Consider the following 19,724-nt stretch of genomic DNA (forward strand, 5'->3'; position numbering starts at 1 on the left):
TCTGATACGGCGAGCTCAGCTTGACGGCAGCGTCCAGCGGAGCCCTGGAATAGGGGCAACCGACCGTTGCGGAGATGGACTCATCTGAACCGCATAAAAGCACTTGCGCCAGAGCTCAATAAAGTTATCCTATCCTATGGAGCAAAAAGCTTCACTTCTCGCATGCAAAGCTCCATGTCAAATGACGCTTGAATTTAACCTCTAACTGGAGGCTCCCCGCATGTGTGGCTGTGAGTCATACCACGTGAATTGCAGCAGCTATCGCCGCTTGTTCCGCCACTGCGACCAATCGCTCTTGTCGCTTGTGTCACGTGACTAACCACGTGATTCGCTCTTACTGAATAAAGGCAAGTGCTCGCTTCCTAAACACCGCACAGACATGAAGCCAGACATGGAGAGTTCTTCGACTGATCATTGGAGGCGCCGGGATGCTTCTAGCGATCTCTACGGCAGAGAGCGTCACGAAGCCGCGTTGGCTGGATATTAGAGATAAGAGGCTCGTCGAGTTGATGCAAGCGATGACGAACGGGAGGTACTATGTCTGTAGAAGCAGTGGCACGGGCAACAAGGGCACCTCAAGCGGAAAAGGGCGGCGGATGCTGCCAACCTCTCCGCATCGACATCGGCCACTGGTTCGGTTGCCTTTCGCTCCGTATAACGTGGCTCAGCCGAGTTGAGCCACAACCATTTGTTTTGTTTTTTTCAGCGCGGTGCCGTTCTACAGGCATCGTGATTACCGCGCTCGGAAGGCGATAGCAAATGTGATGAAGATAGACGACATACGGCCTTTCTAAACGCTTGAGAGTAGCACAAGCTCCCGCAGTTCTCCCATTTAACCCGTTTGGTTCGTTTCTTTTGCAAAATTGTTCAGTGCAGGTTTTGCACTAGGCACACTAAGCACGCTTTAGCCTTAACAGGAAGATAGGTTAGCAGCCAATGCAACTGAATTCGGCCTGGTGAAGAGGCGCCCAGTCAGTCCTCTTTTCGAGAAGCATCCTTCGCAAGTAGCTCAGGTGTGTATGCAAACCATCCGCAGCACTGCCGCAGCACTTCATTGTGGCGCTGAAGAGAACGTCTAATTAAATTGGATAAATTGAACAAGCAATATGGAGTTTTGGGCGCTTTAGGACCTGAGTAACAAAAACTAATGCGTACTGAAATTCCCCTGCTTGCTACCTGGAGAGAGACACATACCGAAGTCGTGGTCGCGTTTTTCTCATCAGAGTTCAATGTACATACGCCATCATTCGTCATGAATAATGACGCAGATTTAGCCAACACGTGCAGTGTCTAATCTGAAAAAAAAAGTATTCTTCATAATTTTGGTGCGATTATTGATACCGTCGAAAGTAGTGCAGATGTGAATATCCTTTTAAAGCTGCAACGGGTTTCCAAATAACCGAGGCCGGACGTGCCGCAGTGCACTGGCTTGGGACATACGGTATCTGTCGTTTGTTCCCCTAGTTTGTCGATGATCACATTTAACGAGCTCACCGAGACACAACTGTAACCTTGGCAGACAATCGGCGACCCCGTCCCCTTTCAGCCTGCGACCCGCTCTGAGGCCGACCTTATCCTCCGTGGTTTGAAGAGGTTTGCACTGGTGAAGTCCAGATTTACTCGCGTAACGCGCTTACACGGAAACACCTCTTGGCTGTGAGTGCCTCCGCTTTGGAGATAACGCTCGCCGCAAAGCATGCGTAGCGCGTCTCGGCGCGTACCGCGACGACAGGCCTTTTGTAGTTGCGCTGAGGCTGCCCGATCGAAGCACTCGCGGATTGTTTTCATAGCTAATTGAAGCCGTCCTTGTTAACACCTCGACAAGACAGACGACGACCCGGTGGGTGCCTAGTCCTCAATTGCGAACAGCCAGGGTCCCTAATAAAAAAGTACCGAGCTTTGAGTTTTACCGTATTTATGTTTCAAACAGCCAGCAGGCTCAGGAACTCGTATTTTCAGACTGTCAACCTTTCTGACAACCGCCTCAGGAGAAGAAAGCAGTGCATCACTGACCTCTGCCAACCTCAATTCTTTACGCTGTTCAACGAAAACCATTTGCACGGCGCATTCCGGCATGCGCTCCGTTTCGCCCACCTGAGGGCGCCGCTTATACGTCGTCGTCGGGCTCTGCTTCTTCGAACCCCTACGAAACCTGCCGAGGGCGACTGCTTGTGTTCGAAGGAGGGATTTGAGTAATCCGTTATTCAGGGTGTTCTTCAACAAGGCAAGCCGAGCACACAGACAGGTAAAGGATTATAGACTCCCGTGTGCGGAAAAGCTGTCCCGCGAGGGAACCATAGGTGTCATCACTTCTATGTCAGCGCAGCGGTCGTATGATCAAACTTTCTGTTCCAAGAGAACATAGGCAGCGTTTACCGATGGAATAAAGCCTCACTTTTGTGTATCCATCGAAGCTGATAATTCCAAATGCAGCCTCATTGCCTTGAGCCCTCAATAATGTTCCATCAGCAGTAGGCCGACTTAAATCCTTTCTTGGGTAAAGGAACTTCATTTAACCAGTAAACGAGGTGACTCGAAGAGGACTGCAGGGATTTAGATCTCCTTGTTTGCACAGTTAGCTCGGAGGACCCAACAAGCGCGATAGAGCATTGTCAATTGATCCCGCGTAGCGCTGACTGGGCAATCTTGACCGTGTAGCCGAGGCAAGAGTAATTGAGCAGAGGTTGCTGAAGGGCCACCGCGGCAGGAAGGAAAGGAAACTGCAGCCACTTTCAGTTATGCCTGTTGTGCATAGGGCATGGCGGTCACGGACCCTTACAGCCAGGAGGCATGGTATGCGAGTGTACCTCTGGTAGTCGTCCTCGTCGTCCTTGTCCGGGTTGCTGATCTGGTCCGGACAGGCGGGGTTGCCCAGCAGGCTGAGGAAGGTGAGCGAGGGGTAGCACTGCTCGATGCACGACACCAGGTAGTCGAGGTTGTCGAAGCGGTTCTTGTTCAGCGACAGCGTCGTCAGCTGCGCGTTGAAGCGGAACTCGGACGCATCCCGAAGCTCGTTGTTGTCCAGGATCAGCTCCCGCAGCTGCATGCGCGCACGGGGAGAGGCCGTTAATGGGTGCACGAATATAATTGAACCTGCAGGCTAAACGCGTTTCTTCAGTATGCGTACGCTTTGCAAGGTTCCGATCCGTGGTAATGACATTGCGGTTTATTGGGGGGTTTAACGTCTTAAAGCGACTCAAGCTATGCCAGACGCCGTAGTGAAGGGCTCCGGCAATTTCGACCGCCTTGAGTTCTTTAACGTGCACTGACATCGCACAGCACACGGGCGTCTTGAATTTCGCCTCCATCGAAATTAGACCGCCGCGGCCGGGATCGAACCCGTGTCTTTCGGGCCAGCAGCCGAGCGCCATAAGCCTGCAGCCACCGCGGCGGCTCATCGCGGTTTATTCCAACTCTACTGGAACGCGCCGTAAAACCGTACTTTAAGTGCGCAGGGCCATGGGAACGTTTTCGATTGCATTGCTTGATGCTAACTTGTATTTGGGTGTTCGAAATGAAACCGTTAACAGCTCACGCTTTTCATTATGAAACATTTTATTACACCCCACACCCCACTCCGCAGTTACACCAGTTCAATAGATAGTGGGGCGGTGCACGACTTCCCAGCCACTTTGTGTGTACTCAGAGCAAACGCACCTTCGAAAGGAATTAGTTCTCGAGTATCTAGTTCGTGGAATATTCACTGCACTCCAAAGCTGTCGTCACTGTAAGCGGCGAGAACCAGTGAAAATTTTGAAGCAAGTCATTTGACAAAAACGTCGCCGTCGTGCTTCAAGATGTATAAACTCCGCGTGCACTGTGAGTTGGCATTGCGCGTCTGGCGAACTGGAGGAAGCTTCTGTCACGCCGCGATGCAATGAAAAACAAAGCAAAACGTTCCAGAAAAAAAAAAAAGGCTCGGCGAGGTGCCTTCACGTCCGGCAGTCGTATGGGGCACAGTACGTATGTGGGTAGTTCCGAGGCTGTCACAGGATATGGGGGATGCCCTAGCGGAGCCGCTCCGGAATAATTTCGCTCGCCTGGCGTCAACATTTGCTGAAGAAAGACCGAACCGCCTTGGTTTGGACCACGTGTGGGTCCAGGAAAAGAAGAACCATCGGCTGCAGTTGGGTTTACGGTTCGTGGGGGTTTAACGCCCCAAAGCGACTCAGGCCAGGAGGGACTCCGTGGTGAAGGTCTCCGGAAATTTCGAACACCTGGGGCTCTTTAACATGCAGTGACATCGCACAGCACACGGGCGCATTTGCGTTTCGCCTCTATCGAAATTCGACCGCCGCTGCCGGAATCGAACCCGCGGGTTTCGGGTCAGTAGCCGAGCGGCCTAACCACTGAGCCACCGCGGCGGCCCGGCTGCAGTTGGGGTGTCCTATATTGGATCTTCACTGCGTCGTTTTATGTAGTCTCATCGGCGCACCTCTATTAATGGGGATGCTAGGCTAAGAGTCAACTTTTGAACTACTGTACCAATTTAAAAAAAAAATATTCCGGGATGATTTACCTCCTCGTCTGTAGGCAATATTCCAAATTTCATCAACCTTGAAGAAACATAAAAAAAAGTTATATCTGTCATATTAAGCAGTAAGGTGTGTGAGCTTAGGAAAGCCGTCATTTAAAAAATAATAAATATATACTAATTGTTTATAAGTAGACACATTATAGGTGATTTATAGTGCATGATAAGGCCAGTAGCATGTCATTTCTGTAAAAATCTCATCACTAAAAAAAGCTAACTTTGTTTTCTCATATGTCAAACACACGAAAAATGCCAGTTAGAAACGATGTAGATATTTAAAAAATACCTTGTCTTGTTCCTGATAAAAAAATTCAGTCTAGTAACCAGATTGAAAGTAGCGTTTGGCGGAGCTGTTTGGAAATTACATTTTCCTTCCGGTCTTGTTTTCCCAAAAAGTGCGAACTGAGAAAAATGGGTTCAATATTTCAGAACATGCTATTTGATTTCATGTCCAGAAATAATCAAAGTGGACTGCTGCATAGTTTGGGCCCGCCCCTACACGACGCTATGCTGTGGCAATTGATTCAAGTCGTCTCTTTTTCGGCTTTGGATCTTGTCCAGCGCCCTTGTCTGCGCTCCTGAAGTGCTGACTTTGTTCGCCAGCTTCTTCGTTTGGGCCGACTCTGCATTCTAGCTCCAGCTTGTCGGGCACTCTCCTGATGCCCCCTGATTGAATTCTAGCGCAGCTGCAGGATTGCTGCAACCGCCGTTCTCAAGGATGCACACTGGTGAACACACTGGAGGGTAGAGGTTCGCTTCGCCCAGAGAGGCTTCGGCCTCTCAGTGTCGCGACGCGTTTTGCTTCCCGAAACTATTCCGCGCCGAGGGCATTGTCGCGGTCATCTTTCCATCACATCACCGATAACCTGCTCATCGCAATAAGAACTCTGCAGAGGAGCAAGAAACAAACAAATAAACAGCGTCAAACACAGCGAAAACGACGTCTGGCTTAGCGAGACTCCGTACGACTCGAAAACGGTTGGAAAGTCCCGCGCTCTGTTTCCGCCAATCCAAGCTTCTGTTTCAGATTTGCCAAACAATCCGCTGTTGCCGTAGGAAAAAAAATATGCCTGTTTTTTTTTTTCTTAGTGGTCTGATATGTACCCTCGATAGAAGGTATCCCATGACTACAAAACGCCAAAAACAAGCTTTCCAACATAGTCTAACGTTCGACGGAATACCGCCTGGTCAGGATGAAGCATAATAACAAGCTGAAGTTTGGGTCACTGACCAAGTCACAAACAAACGAAAATGACGTTTCGAGTTTCGGAATAATTTGAAAAGGCTGCATCTAGAATCATTAGTCATCCAGACGACGAAGGACACCTTGAACAGGAATTCAGGCTTTCTTCATCATATCTACGCAAAAACATTAGGAACAATCCTGAAGACTATATAACCCCGCCTTCTTCCTTGACAATCTTATTGTGAACAAAGGTCCCGTACGGGAGCCGAAACGTCATTTTTTTTTGTTTGTGAGTTGGTCAGTGACCCAAACTTCACCTTGTTATCAAGCTTTCCAACGAGGGTATTCCCTCCACTTTGAGTTTCTTGCTCGCTCTGCTGTCGCACCTGGAAAAATGCGTTCATAGGCGATTTCAACGCGAACGCGCACCACCGTATGGTGAAAAAACTTCATTTCCTTCTTTTTTACAGCGCAGATGACAACCAAACTTTGTGAGAAGTTTCTTTAATAAACCAGGAATCCAAAATAACTCAAATTTAAAAATCAGTTTTTTTTAAACCCTGCCTTTATAACAAAAATCGATTGCAGAATTCATTTTATGCGAGACATTGTTTCATAAACAGGGCTTCTGCAAAGCTCACGTATTTGGGAAGTTCCGCCTTTAGAGTAGGTTTTATGCGCCTTGAACACACAAGCCTCATGTAACGAAGCTTAAATTTCGTTCCGCTTACGGAGCTCAACAAAACGCGACGTCTCATAATGAACTCATGCTCGGCTACTGGTCCGGAGTTCGCGGGTTCGAACCCGACCGCCGCGGCCGCGTTTCAATGGAAGCGAAACACAAAAAGGCGCCCGTGTGCTGTGCGATGCCAGTGCACGTTGGCGATCCCCATGTGGTCGAAATTATGCCGGAACCCTTGACTACGGCGCCTTTCTTCGTTCAGTCCCTCCTTTATCCCTTCCCTTACGGCGCGGTTCAGGTGTCCCCCGACACAAGTAAGACATACTGCGCCATTACCTTTCCCCAACAACCAGTTCGCTGCGCGTTGACAAGCACTGCAAATTTTACCCTAAATGACTGCTGAAATAGCGTAGCGAGATCACTTTTTACTTGGCAATGAGCCAACGACGCAATTTCAGTATCAAATATGATTTTCTAAGGGACATTGGCGTCCTTCAATTATTTAATCAACTATACAAAATATATTTTAGCCAATGTAAGTTTGAAACTCTTTTACTACAGTATAACTGTTGCATGACGACAGCATACGTGTTTGATTCATTATGGCCCGAGTTGCTGCTGCGCCAGTTGCTTCCGACTATTGCTACCGCACTACCACTTACTGCTAATAATAATAATAATAATAATAATAATAATAATAATAATAATAATAATAATAATAATAATAATAATAATAATTGTTTTTTTGCGGAAAGGAAATGGCGCAGTATCTGTCTCATATATCGTTGGACACCTGAACCGCGCCGTAAGGGAAGGGATAAAGGAGGGAGTGGACCGCAGTTGTACACAAACAAGCTACAGTTGTTTACTGCACTTACCCAGCATTCAGTTCGCGCCTACATATGCTGACAGTGCATGCCTGGCTTTTGCATAGCGCGCTGACTCGCGAACCATTGCAACGCTTTGCTATCGCTGCAGTGTATACACTTTATCGCCGCATACACGTGCAGGGACGAGCCTTTGCTTCCTTCTCTACCAATGACACATCATCAAACTTTCCACACATCTCTCGTTCGCAGTAAATTCCCTTGGCGCGCTCGTTGCTTTTCTAACTCTAGAACGTGAGAACTACGAAAGTAATCGACATGCGATGGCATATAGGCTCGGTCCCTGGTAGAGATTGCCGTACATATTTTTTGGGGTAATTTACGCGGAATGTTCATTTCCACTCAGCACACTACACCTTGCGTGCAATGGCTTATTGGCCTATTTAATTACTTTGCGACAACGAGGTTATACACCTGCTCGATATGTCGTGCAATTTACGGTCATTTGGCGACATCAGAAGGGTGCTATATTGCGATAATCGGCAATAGACCATATTTCTTTCCGCACCAGCAGTCGGAAACGAACGCAAGTCGCAAGAGGAGGAGTGCGCGATATTTGGCGTCTCTTCCCTTTCAATTCCCCATTCGAACGCAGATATTCTTCAGGCGAATAGGATTAAAATTCCCTTCCAGCATACCGAAATTAGCTTCCAGTTCTTTAGTCAGATTTGGTAAACCCATGACACGCATGGGACCTACATATAGCCGAGAACGTCAATTATGCATCCGTTATTAGCAATTTCTACTTGTCCTACATTCCTGCTGATGCTATGACAGTGCCTCCGCACAATACTGATGCAATCACTTTCGTGCAGCGATAGAAATTACCTCTAGTTTCGCCGTTATTTATGTCACAGAAACTGGCTACTTATCAAGGTGATATTTGCACGAACGATAGCACAGACTACGAACACTGCTTGTTACGTTCCAACGTCGCTTTCACCACCTAGGCCTATAGTATTGGAATTATTAGAACATGAGGCAGTACAGCACAAACGCATTGGTATGTCTTGCCTGGATGAAGTGCTCGATGCCTTGGATGGTGGTCAGCAGGTTGAAGCTCAGGTCGAGGCGGTACGCGGCGAAAGCGTACGCATGCACAAGCCGGTCCGGTATGGAGCGGCAGTCGTGACCCACGTACGATATGTCACCGTTGCGGAACGGTTCGTAAAGGACCCCGTCGGCGGCTCCGTTCTGCTGCGTCGCGAACGCAGCTGCAGCGCCAGCCATCGCGGTCACTGGAGCGGACGAGGCCGCCATGGCTGGAGGCAGCAACACTCGCGCGTTCTCGAGTGTATCAGCGGCTGCTTTAGTCCTGCTGATTACCGCCCCGGGGATGCCGGGCGTCGGAGCCGTATCGGAATACGGCGAGCCCACTCGTGACGAGATCATGTGGTGTTGATAGGTTGATAGCGCGATAGCATGCGCGGCCCCGCAGGTACTCGGCTAGTTCGTTATACGATGAAAAGATAAACAGGCAATCGGCATCGAACAGCACAAATTTATTGTGGCGCATTCCCCAAATGGCTTCCAATAGCATGCCAATAGAAGCCGGTTTTGTCTCTACTGCTTGGGATTTAAATGAGACACAAATGCAACTTGCGCCGCGGAGCAGACGACGCGTAAGCGAGGAGCAGACGACACTCGACGCGTCCTCCTGAAGCGCCATAGATGGCGGACGCCGTGCGCTTCGCCCGCAAACACTGGCCGTGCGTGCAATGGCGGCATCCCTGCGACATGTGTGCGCAGAGGTCACCAACGCGATCGCGGTTTAAACCTTCACTGCTTACCGACGCAGTTGAATTTGTTTCAGACAAGAAACGAACAGCCTACCATGAGAGAGCGTTGGTAGGTGTGCAACGTACAGGGACGCCCTAGTTTCCCATTCGCAATGACCCTTCGACAGTGTGCCGCTTCGATTGCCGGCCCGCTCCTGTCGGCTGGCGGCGGTCTCTCGATTTGCTGGAGGATGCCGTCGCGAATCCCGGCGGCGAGACAGTGCGTGCGTTGCCTGTCCACGTCCCGGGCGCTGCTGTTCTTCGGGAGGCGCAAGGGCCCTTCGACGGAGACGGCCGTGGCTCTGCGCGAGAGCCTGTTCAAGAGCGAGGAGCAGCGGAACCGCGAGGGCTTCATTGAGGTGATCGAGCGCTTCAAGATGGGCAACGAGAACCGCAAGGGCCACGTCGAGTTCATCAACGTGGCGACGCGCTTCGTCACCGAGTTCGGCGTCGAGAAGGACCTGGAGGTGTACAAGATGCTGTTCGACTTGTTCCCCAAGGGGAAGTACACGCCGCGATCGCTGGTGCAGGCCGAGTTCTTCCACTTCCCCTACCACCAGGACTGCGGGGTGCGCTTGCTCGACACCATGGAATCGCACGGTGGGTTGCAGTGTACTGCGTGTATGATCCCGTATGGCTGAGCCCCACGGGACCGCTTATTGTGTGTGTGTGTGTGTTAAATTCAAAGCAGTGCATCTTTGAGCGCAGTGGTTACAGTTGTTAAGAAAAGAACGAGAAACAGAAAGGCTGACGTCGCTGTTCGTAATCTGTTCGTCGCTTGAAGCTCCGTGAGGTCCGAACAGCAAGCCCAAAACGATGGCTTCCCCTCCACGTCAGGAGTGGGTAGTACTGCAGTTACTCAATTGCACCAGTTTTTAAGATTAGAAATTTTACTGTGTGGTCTGCGCTTTACGGCGGCTAGTGGTTTATGGCTTTTTGCGGATACTTCCAAATTGTGTGTGTGCTGCAGTTAGTGCATGCTGTGTATAAGATTGATGGGTTTGAATGCAAGACCTCATGCATATGTGGCCTGCTCTGACGCTTCTTCTTAGTGACTGTATTATTAGTCCATTGTGCGTGCAGGTGGTGCGGGCAGGGTAATATTGTTTTCCTCCCTGGCCTTCGAAATATGCGTCCTTATTGCTTGTAACAGAGCTAAGTTTCGTGGTCGTGCACCGTTGGACTGTGTGCCGTGCAGTGTGCAGAAGTATTCGAACAAAATGTGACTGTTCAACTGCTCTACTCCACTGTTTTAGAAGCTGCAAATTGGTGCATAGCAATGTGCACCATTGCCTGGGAGGCTTTGTTTGTCATATGACCTGCAGATGGATGTGGCAAAGCACATTCCTGAACTTCTTGAGTGGTTGCTTAGCTGACAAGATGGGTTAAACGCCAGGTCCAAGGCACAAATTTTTGAGTTCAGCTCTTAGTCACCCGTTCCGGCATTCTACGTTGCAGTCGGTGTTGGAGTTGTCAGCGTGACACACTACCTGTCAGGTGGAGTGTTACAGCGTGTAACAGGTGGCATTCTGTCAGGCAGTAGCAGAGTGAAACGCCACCTGCTATGGCGAGAGCAGACGAATGGCCAACCGTAAGGTGGCTGCCATGGTTGGAAAGATCTCGGAGGGTGGCGAGTAGTGTAACACGCCACCTGCCAGCGGTGACAGGTGGCATGTGAAGTGCTGCGCTCAAATTTCGCATTCAAATTTGGCAAAATTCGTGAGCGTGGGAATGTGCGGTCAATTCATAAATTTTTGAGCCTTTCATGTTATTTTTACACATATTCAGATTTTTCTCAATAGCAAAACATAATGTTTGTCTAGAAGGGTTATTTAATGGTCGCGGGTGCTTGTTCAACTGATTTGCTTAAGCTATATGTGCAACATGATCAAGATACCGTGCCATGCATTTTTGTGTCAAGAAAGGAATTAGCTACCAGTAGCGGCACGAGGACTTTTTTTTTTGTTTCTATCTTTTATAAACAGATATGAGCCCTGGAGCTTGGCTAAGCAGTTTAATAGTGCACAGTATGGCATATTCTGCATTGTACAACTGACATAAAGCGTGCTTAAGCATCCCTACAATGCCTAGATTTTGAAAATTGTTTTTGAGGTTTGTCATGTCTCATTATGTCATTGATTCATTTTTTTTTTTGAGTGAGTGCTTTATATCGACACCTTTCTTTTGTCCTAATATTTGGACAGGTATAGTTTATTTTTTTTGGTGCATTTTGTAAAAATGATAAGAGTTCCTCTTGCACCCCTTATTACAATGCACTCGAGAAATGAAAATCTTAGACATTTAATTATGTACCTTGTATTAAAGCCATAACATCAGTAAATCAACTTTCTTTTTACTGATTTAAATGATAAGTACTGAAAGACATGCTTTCGGCTTCAGGTACAAATGTGCCATCAACCTCCATCACGTCTTGTGTTGTGAACAGGGTCTTGTCGCAAGCCTCTCCACAGGCTTTTGCTGCTTTAAGTCATGAGCATCAACATCAGTGTAGTGAAGCGGGGAAAAGGCCTCTCGTTGGGATCTCTACTTATCCTTGACCTTCTCTGGCTGCAGTCATGCTACTCCAACAAAATTACAAAGCTCATCTCTTGACTTTATCCACTGGTGCACGCAAGCAAACTTTTCCTAATCTTGGTGTCTGCTGTGACTCTCTTATAAAGTCCCCTTTGCAAAACTCTCTAAGTCAGCTGCTCTCTTTTACCTTGGGAATGTGGACTGTCCTGCGGGAAGAAGTTGGGTGCGGTGCTAAAGACTTCTATTCCATCCCTTATGCTATGCACACACCCACAAGTAGTACTGTGACTCAGTTGCGTTTCACCCTTCCTTTGTGACTGCAGCCAGAGGGTGAGCTGTACCTGCAAAGCAGTGGCCTGGGATCTTAATCCCTTTATTCCAACAGCAACAAAGGGCAGAGGCAGGCAGGAAAGGGGTGTGGCATTAATCTGACAGTAGATGGCTATAGCGCTGCACCCTATTTCCAGCTCAAAAACCACTTTGGCGGCCTTGGTAAAGGTGTTTGCGCTGTGCAGAGAAACTGACTTCCAGAGTTTTACAAAGGGTTCATACACCATTGCTTACTCACTGTCATGAGCTTGTGTTTATTCTCCAGTTCACACAGGTCTCCTTCTGTTTGCTTATGCTGCACCCATCAATTTCCCAAGCTGAATTAAAGGGCACTGCTAGAAAGGAAAAGAATGGATAGGAAAATTATAGCAGTATGCTTGAGCACAAGAAAGGGAGCCATGTGGTTCAGGGAACAAACTAGCACTGATGAGTTGTAGTGAAATTAAGTGGAAAAAGTGACCTTATATAATGGGCACAACAGATAACCCAAGTCATTTTGCTTGGCATACTTTATGCCTGGGAGGGCGGCTGAACGCAAGGTGGAGTGATTAAATTAGGGGAAGTTAATTCGGATAGGGTGGCCATGGTGGGCATAACACAGAGCTATTGGGAAATCACTGGGACAGGCCCCATGTCTTGCAGTGGATGTAATCATCCCGTGGATGATGAAGACAATCAGTTTCCATTCTGTTGGTTGCTGTGGTGATGCTAGAGTGGTTTTTATCTTTTTGGAAAGCAAGCCATTTGAAGCCTTTTGAATTAGCATCTATTCCTTGCTTTGCTGGAAAGCGAGCAAGTGCAGAAAGTCTATATTAGAGAAGGTGCTGTAGTTCACGACTGTGTTGGGTCCTCTGTACAGCTCTCTCTTGGCATGTCATGTATTCACCATATACCTGTGATGCAGGGGTGATTCCGGATCGTGAGCTGCGTCAGATGGTGCTGGACACTTTTGGCTTCTACAGCGAGGTGTTCAAGAAGTTTGCGCGCATGATGTACTGGATGCCCAAGTTCAAACACATGAGCCCCTTCCCACTGCCCAAGCCCGTGCCCAGGGACGCCTTCGAGCTGGCCCAGCTGGCCGTCAAGCGCATGTGTGTCGACATCCAGACCACCGTGTCCGTACACCAGGTGAATATCTGTCCCCTGTGTGCCAAGGAGCAGCTTGAAACTGTTGACAAAACTCTTACTGGACACTTACTGTGGGAAGAGAGGGGACAAATCTGCATTTATTCCAAGAAAGCGCATGCCATGCCTTCCTGCCTGTGGCTCTGGCCATTGCACAAGTAACCTCCTACCATATGCTGCCTTTTTCTTTCCCCTGTCTCACCCTTTGTCTGTTATTCATTGCACTAATATGCAGTAACAGCTCATGAATTCGAACTAAAGGGACCAGAAAAAATGTTAAAATTGTCGAATAATTGACTGATCTCCCCCAAAAATTGTCAGGAATCGCTTACATTATGGTAAATTTATTCGGTGAAAGATTGGGCCACTAGTGGTTGGCTGATCTTGTGACGAAAATAGCTTGGCGATGACCGTTATGCACATTTCCATGAATGCTTTATCGCATGCATACTGTTGGGAGCATCGAAGCAGAACTGCTCCATGATTATAAGGGCCTCTCGCATTCCTCACAGTGTGATGCGGTCGAGCTGGACTGCTATCGCATCACACCCATAGTAAGCGGCACTGTTGCGTGTGAGGAGGCTTCACCACACAAAGAGCAGGCGGCATGGAGCCATGCAGACGGAAGCGAAGGAAACCGCTTGGCGGCGCCGAAGCAAAGAAAAAAATTGGCGGTGGTTTAGCTCTGGTTAAACCTGGAGTGACGTGATAGCTACAGCTGGCCGAGTGGAACTTGGTCACGTGACCAACCACGTGATGAACCATGTGATCAGCCACGGCGCTGCGCCGCCGCACCACGTGACCAACCACATGACAGCGTGGCGGTGCCGCCACGCTGAAGGCTCGAAATGCTACTGTAATGTAGCTATCACTACAAAAAGAAAGGGAAGGAAAACGTCAGGGACATGCCAATCAGTGTCTGGAACGTTGCTTAGCAGGGTTATGTTGGCTATCTTATACTGGCTAGTTGAGCCTACATTGCCGTGGGCTATCGCAAGGCTAAGAAAAGTGATACCAAAGCTAAGCTCAGCTGAGCTTGGGTCATTCGTTCATCATCACACCTGCCGTTGCATGCACAGAAGAGGTGTGCGACCAACTTTGCAGCAAAAAATTCAGGTTTTGTATAGGACTATTTTGGCAATCTCTTGCTATGCTGGTCATTTCTGGATGTGGCCTCTCTTCAGGCCACATCATAAATTAACTGATGTGGGACAGACCGATAGCGTACAGTTTAGCAATTTAGTTTTTCTTTGTAGTCATTTGGCTGCACTTTGGTGGATGCTAATGAGTAATTACTCCCTTATTAGACTTAAATTGACATTGGTCGAGATTGAGCTTGGTCGAGATTGAGCCATTAGTTTAAATTATCCGAATTTCCCAAATAATTGGAGTCAGATTAATGAATTTTACTGCTTGCAAACCATGGCTTTTATTCATTATTTGTGGAAAAATAAAGAATTTAATTGAATTATAGTGGTCAGTAAAGGAATTTGGGACAACTTCATTACAGAACATGTGGGACACTTGACTTCGTAACTAATAACCGTTTGAAAGTCGGAGTTTGTAATGGGGGTCTTTGTTGTGTCACTTTTATTGTTTGATTTATTTCAGGATGGTAGTTGCAATGTATGTAAGTTCCTCCGTTGTATGAAAGCACTGACTAGAACTTCTTCAACAGATGCAGCTCATTTGGTGCAATGTATTGTATGGTACAGTAACAGCAGTTTTTTAGGGTGGAGAACAGTGGTCACACCTATGTCGAAATTATATGCTAGGTATTTAGTTACAGGAGATGTGTTTGGTTGTCAAAGAATGAAGGGTAGGGCTGCAACTTGAACTGTTAGGTGTATTTACTGCAGTAGCTTTGTGATGGCTACATCTGTGCCCGAGAAGGAGTTTGTCATATTTCCAAAGTACAGACCTGCATATTTTGCTGTGCGAAAGCTCAAGTACCACGAATGGCAGCATCCTACATTTTGTTTTCCCCCTTAAACGAGCTCTTAAAGGGGCTCTCAATAAAGGCCTAGTATTCTTGGAATGCTAGGACGGCTGTTTCACGAATATGCTCCAGCGTCTTCACGGCTTTTCCTCTCCTGTCGTCACTTTTTACTCACTCAAAGGTTGGCACTCCTCCTCCGTCACGGCCCCACCGTGGGTATTCCCCGGGAGGCGGAGCTTCCTGACTCTCCGGAGTGACACTGCTGACTGACTGCGGCCATGGTAGCTGCGTAATGCTTAAACAAATCTAATACCCCTGTCACACGGGCACTTGTAAGGCCTTAGAAATTAAGGTCCTTTGCCCCAAAGGCGCGTGACGCGCATCTACACGGCAAAGTGTCGAGACCTTTGCGATAAAGTTCCGTAGCAATAAAGGCGGCCGTCAGCGGCCTTAAAGTTGCTTAAAGGAGCAACCCAGACGGCAGCGCCAGCTAGCGAGCTCAAAGAATAAAAAATTGACGCAATTTTTAGTTTTGAAACCGTAAAAAATATCTAATTTATCTTATTCAATGGTTAATTTTGCGTTACAGTGCACTGAACCGTAGAGGAGGCTATGACTAAAGACATCCACACTGCTAAAAAAGGACTTGAACGCTTTTCAGCAGCCGCATCGACACACACGTGCTTGCGCATCTCGCTTTGCTGTTTTTTCTTCGTTTGCTCTTTGTTGAGTGCGTGTTTTGAGTTTTCTTGTGTGCACAAAGACACAAGCAACAAAGCACGCTTCTCGAACACAGCGAGGAGCCGAACGGAAAAGTGCGCCTACCGTGGTCGAACCAAGAACGATGAAAAAAAAAAAAACTTTGTTTCAAAATATCTGTTTCTCACCGTCAGAACGCTCGTTTATTATCGTGATAGCTACTTTTTCCAACATAAACGAATGCACTCTTAGCTGAAGTGCTACCGTCTGCTTTAATTTCATAATGTTACTAGTGCCACTTCACACACAGTGGTGACTTTTGGCATTCACGGAGGCCGCGTTCTAGCTCCTTTGGATTTTCCGTGTAGCAGCGTCGCTGCTCCTTTTCGGTTTTCCTCCTTTAGTGCAATAAGACAACTTTACGGCAAAGGCCGAGAAGAAGTCCCGTGTGACAGGGGTATAATACCACTGTCAGTCAGGGGCACATTTTTCTTATTTCTTTTTTTATTCCCAATATAATCTATGTGCCTATGTCATGCAGCCAATTTCAATGGCCATCAGTTTTGGTGTCTTGCACTAAGCTTGTGTGGCACCCCATCGCTGCCTTTGATTTTGCGCAGATAACAGAAGTATTTTTATCAATCTAAACTGAATGTTGGAATACAGATTCTTGGAGTCATAGGATGTTTTTAGTTATTATCAAAGGCCATTTGTGTTGTCCTGAAATACACTGCCTTCTGTATAATTTGCTGTCGCAGTTTTGTAACACTCTGGCAGCACTGATACCTCTGCTGTTTTCATCTTCGGCTGTGGAGAGTATGAAATTAATGAGCTTTAAACCTGACCGATACAGTTTTTAAATTATTCTGCAGAGTAATATTTTACAGCTTGCATTAAACTTTAAGAGAATAATGTTTGTTCATTCTTTTGTACCGTGAACATATCTGAGCACTGCACGATCTCGGGCTTACCCAAAGGCACAGCAATTCTTTGCCGTGCCTAGGCCGGGCCCGGACTTTGGGTTGCAAGCCCAGGCCAGGCTCGGGCCTGTATTCTGACGGCCCAGGTCTGAGCTCGGGCTTGTGCAGTGAACGGGTACTTTCACTGAACGCCCGATTCTTATGTTCTCACGGGGTACACGAACAGCAGGCCAAGACAGTTGAGCCTGTTTTCAACTATGCCCAGAGTGCGAACTTATTAATCTTTGGTAATATGTCATCTGGCATGTTTAGCGTTAAAAAAAAATTAAAACAATGCAGAAAAAACAAAATACAGTCGAACCGTGCTATAGTAAACTCGGATATAGTAAAGTGAAACTGCGGTCCCAGTTCAACTCCCATAGACTAATTTTTTTTTTTTCGGTTATAGTGAAGATTTTTTTTTTTTCAAAGAAACGGCTATAGTAAAGAGCGTCTGGCCGCACCGATGTTCTTCCCGCGGAATGATGACAACGCTGCTTGCGCGAGGTCAACATTCGGAGACAAATGGATACCGAACACGATAAAACGGTCCCCCCCCCCCCCCCCCCTTTTTTTTTTAGAGAGAGAGCTTCACCACCAAGCTCAGAAGCTGTGGGGAGAAGCCAACTTCTTGAACTCTTTGGGGCTGTGAAGCAAAGCGTGCTGCGCGCACAAAAAAAAAATAAAATCAAAGCTGGCTGTGAACGCAGAAAGAAGGCGGTGCGGGTCGCTGAGAAAGGAAAGACAGTAAAAATGCAGCGAAGAGTAGAAAAGGGCGAAGATTCGCAGCACGGTAGTGCGAAGCACAGGGAAGCGGCGGCAAGAGAGGGAGGCCACACTGCGTCAGTGGAACCGGCGTGCCTCGTCTGTGTCGCGCAGGTTTCTTAATTATAGCCTCTCAAACGACGCTGTGGCTGCGGTAAATGACGCCGTGTTCACGCACAACTTTGGTTTTCTCATGCAATCAAACTCACATTCTATTCGTAACTGCATTGTATTAGTGAAATTGCGGTACTTCCACAAGACATGAACAAAACCAAGAACGCGATAACATGAGATGTGATAACTGAAAATAAGTAATTACCACATAAACGAATGATTTAAGCAGGATGTAAGGTATTTGTGAGTGTTTCTTTTATAAGCCAACTCTGTGTTTAGTAAAAAGCCAATTAATTACCAGGGAGCATCCTCAGAAGCACCAACCACTGATATAGTGATGACCCTGATATAGTAAAGATTCTTGCTCGTCCGAGTCAGTGTACTATAGAGGAGTTCTACTGTAATTCAGGCAAAAGAGCCCATGTACCATTCTGTATTCCTTAAGCTCATTTTCACTCTTTGCTAACGTCTCAGGTTCTGAAGCACTGCAAGTCTTATCAACACAGCTCTTTTGCTTGCCAGCTTCTTACGTTTGCAAAATTGTTATGCATGAAGCAAACGTACAGCATCCGTACACAAAATGAAGAAACATTTTGCTTTAATCATTCCAACATAGCTTGAGCTTAATAGCAGCTGTAGCTGTGAGGCTGTAGGAGCTGTTTTCGTGCTAGACTTCAAGATCTGAGTGCATCCTGCTTACTTTCTCCCCAGCGTGCACCTTGGCTTTGTAATGTTCCACGCTCAATACTAACAAATCTCGTATTTCCTGATAACCATAGTATTATTTCTTCTGTTTCGTGGTACTTCCCCTGGTTTTTCAGAGCATAAGGGAGGCTGTGCGTGCGGGCGAATAAATACTTAGCTCATAGCACTCGTGTAGTGTAGTATCTCTCCTTTTGGTCTATGTGTTAATGCCAAGCACTTTTCGTAATGTATGGCACAATATTTATCAGACATATATTTTGTCTGTCAAGCCCTGCCTTGTCTTCAATTTTTTGTGCCCTTTAATTCTACAAAGGCTTTCTGAATTAATTGTCTAATAAAGCGTTAACACTCAGTTTTACCAAAGTTTGGGGCCTGCAGAAGTGGTCATCTTCATTGCGTAATATATCAGAGCCCAGTTCATATTCCTGCGCTTCGTTTTTCCTGGATGTTAAGAGACTTCGTGTCGGTGGGAGAAGCAGCTGTTTGAACAGACACAAGGGGACACCTCGCGGCCTTTTGGTTTTGCATGACTTCTTATGTGTCAGTGATAAACCGATTGTAGTGTTACAGGCTGTTTGACATATTCTTGCGAAAATTAAATCCCAAACTAAGAGGCAGAAAACGGGTTTCAGCTGATTATTTGCAGGAAATTGGCATGTGTGACAATCAAAACGTTGTACTTTCTTCTGGGCGAGAAAAGAAGTTACCAACTCAACCAGAACCAGAAACTAGAGATTTTGAGACCTATATTCTAACAACGACGCACTCTTTTTCAATGAAATTCATAGTAACAACAGCATTTCCGCTTCTGTAGCACGCTAATAGCTTTTGTGTTATTTCGGATTAAGCCGGGCCCGGGCATTTATTAGATAAACTGAGCCGGGCTTAGGCAGGTAACATGCGGGCATGCAGTGTTCTAATGTATCATGTGCAAAAGTGCGCATTGGCTCTGCTCGAAGCAACGCTAGCAGCCTTGTACCATGCACGAAGGCCCTCGAAATATGAATAGAGTTCCGTGCTGCTCTGTAGACTCGATGGCCATTGAAACTGCCTGTGTAGCAGCGGTCAATAGCCTTTGAGTCGGTGGACTATCGGTTTAAAGGCCTTCAAAATGCCCACGTGACAGAGGTATAGCCAACAGCCAGCTGTGAACAGAACTACGCAGCAGTGTGCGACGTTGGAGGGCACGAGCATGAAAAACTCGCGGGAAAGAACTCCCTAAGATTAACGTGTGATTTTTGGATTCTCTGCCATGTGTAGAAATTTATAATTTGGCCCAGGTGCTCATGATGAGAAAATGTAGTGATTGAGGGAGTTTATGTACTCTCCTCAGGAGGTGTTTCAGAGCCCCATTAATATGTTTCTGTTCTGCCCCTCACTGAGACATTGAGAAGTAAGAGTGACATGCAGCGGAGTGGTACACAGCTGGCATGCATATTCACTCTGGTTCCATCCGTGCCCACAAAGTAGTTCACCACAGGTGCAA

At 47.2% G+C, this 19,724-nt stretch overlaps 2 protein-coding genes across 2 annotated transcripts in view; one reads left to right on the plus strand and one right to left on the minus strand.

The window, feature by feature from the left end:
• Window positions 1-8,634, minus strand: part of LOC144101968 (leucine-rich melanocyte differentiation-associated protein-like) — a 29,513-nt gene extending 20,879 nt beyond the window's left edge. Inside the window, exons 1-2 of the mRNA XM_077635210.1 lie at window positions 8,304-8,634; window positions 2,808-3,040 (exon numbers count right to left, since the gene is read on the minus strand). Of these exons, the coding sequence (XP_077491336.1) occupies window positions 2,808-3,040; window positions 8,304-8,549 (479 nt within the window). The 5' untranslated portion in view covers window positions 8,550-8,634. The remainder of the gene's footprint in view (window positions 1-2,807; window positions 3,041-8,303) is intronic.
• Window positions 8,635-8,987: 353 nt separating this feature from the next.
• The window catches only part of ECSIT (evolutionarily conserved signaling intermediate in Toll pathway, mitochondrial), a 40,599-nt gene continuing 29,862 nt past the window's right edge, over window positions 8,988-19,724 (plus strand). Inside the window, exons 1-2 of the mRNA XM_077635209.1 lie at window positions 8,988-9,667; window positions 12,837-13,060. Coding sequence (XP_077491335.1) covers window positions 9,181-9,667; window positions 12,837-13,060 — 711 coding nt within the window. The 5' untranslated portion in view covers window positions 8,988-9,180. The remainder of the gene's footprint in view (window positions 9,668-12,836; window positions 13,061-19,724) is intronic.

This window comes from Amblyomma americanum, chromosome 8 (genome assembly GCF_052857255.1).
Source record: "Amblyomma americanum isolate KBUSLIRL-KWMA chromosome 8, ASM5285725v1, whole genome shotgun sequence".
NCBI lineage: Eukaryota > Metazoa > Arthropoda > Arachnida > Ixodida > Ixodidae > Amblyomma > Amblyomma americanum.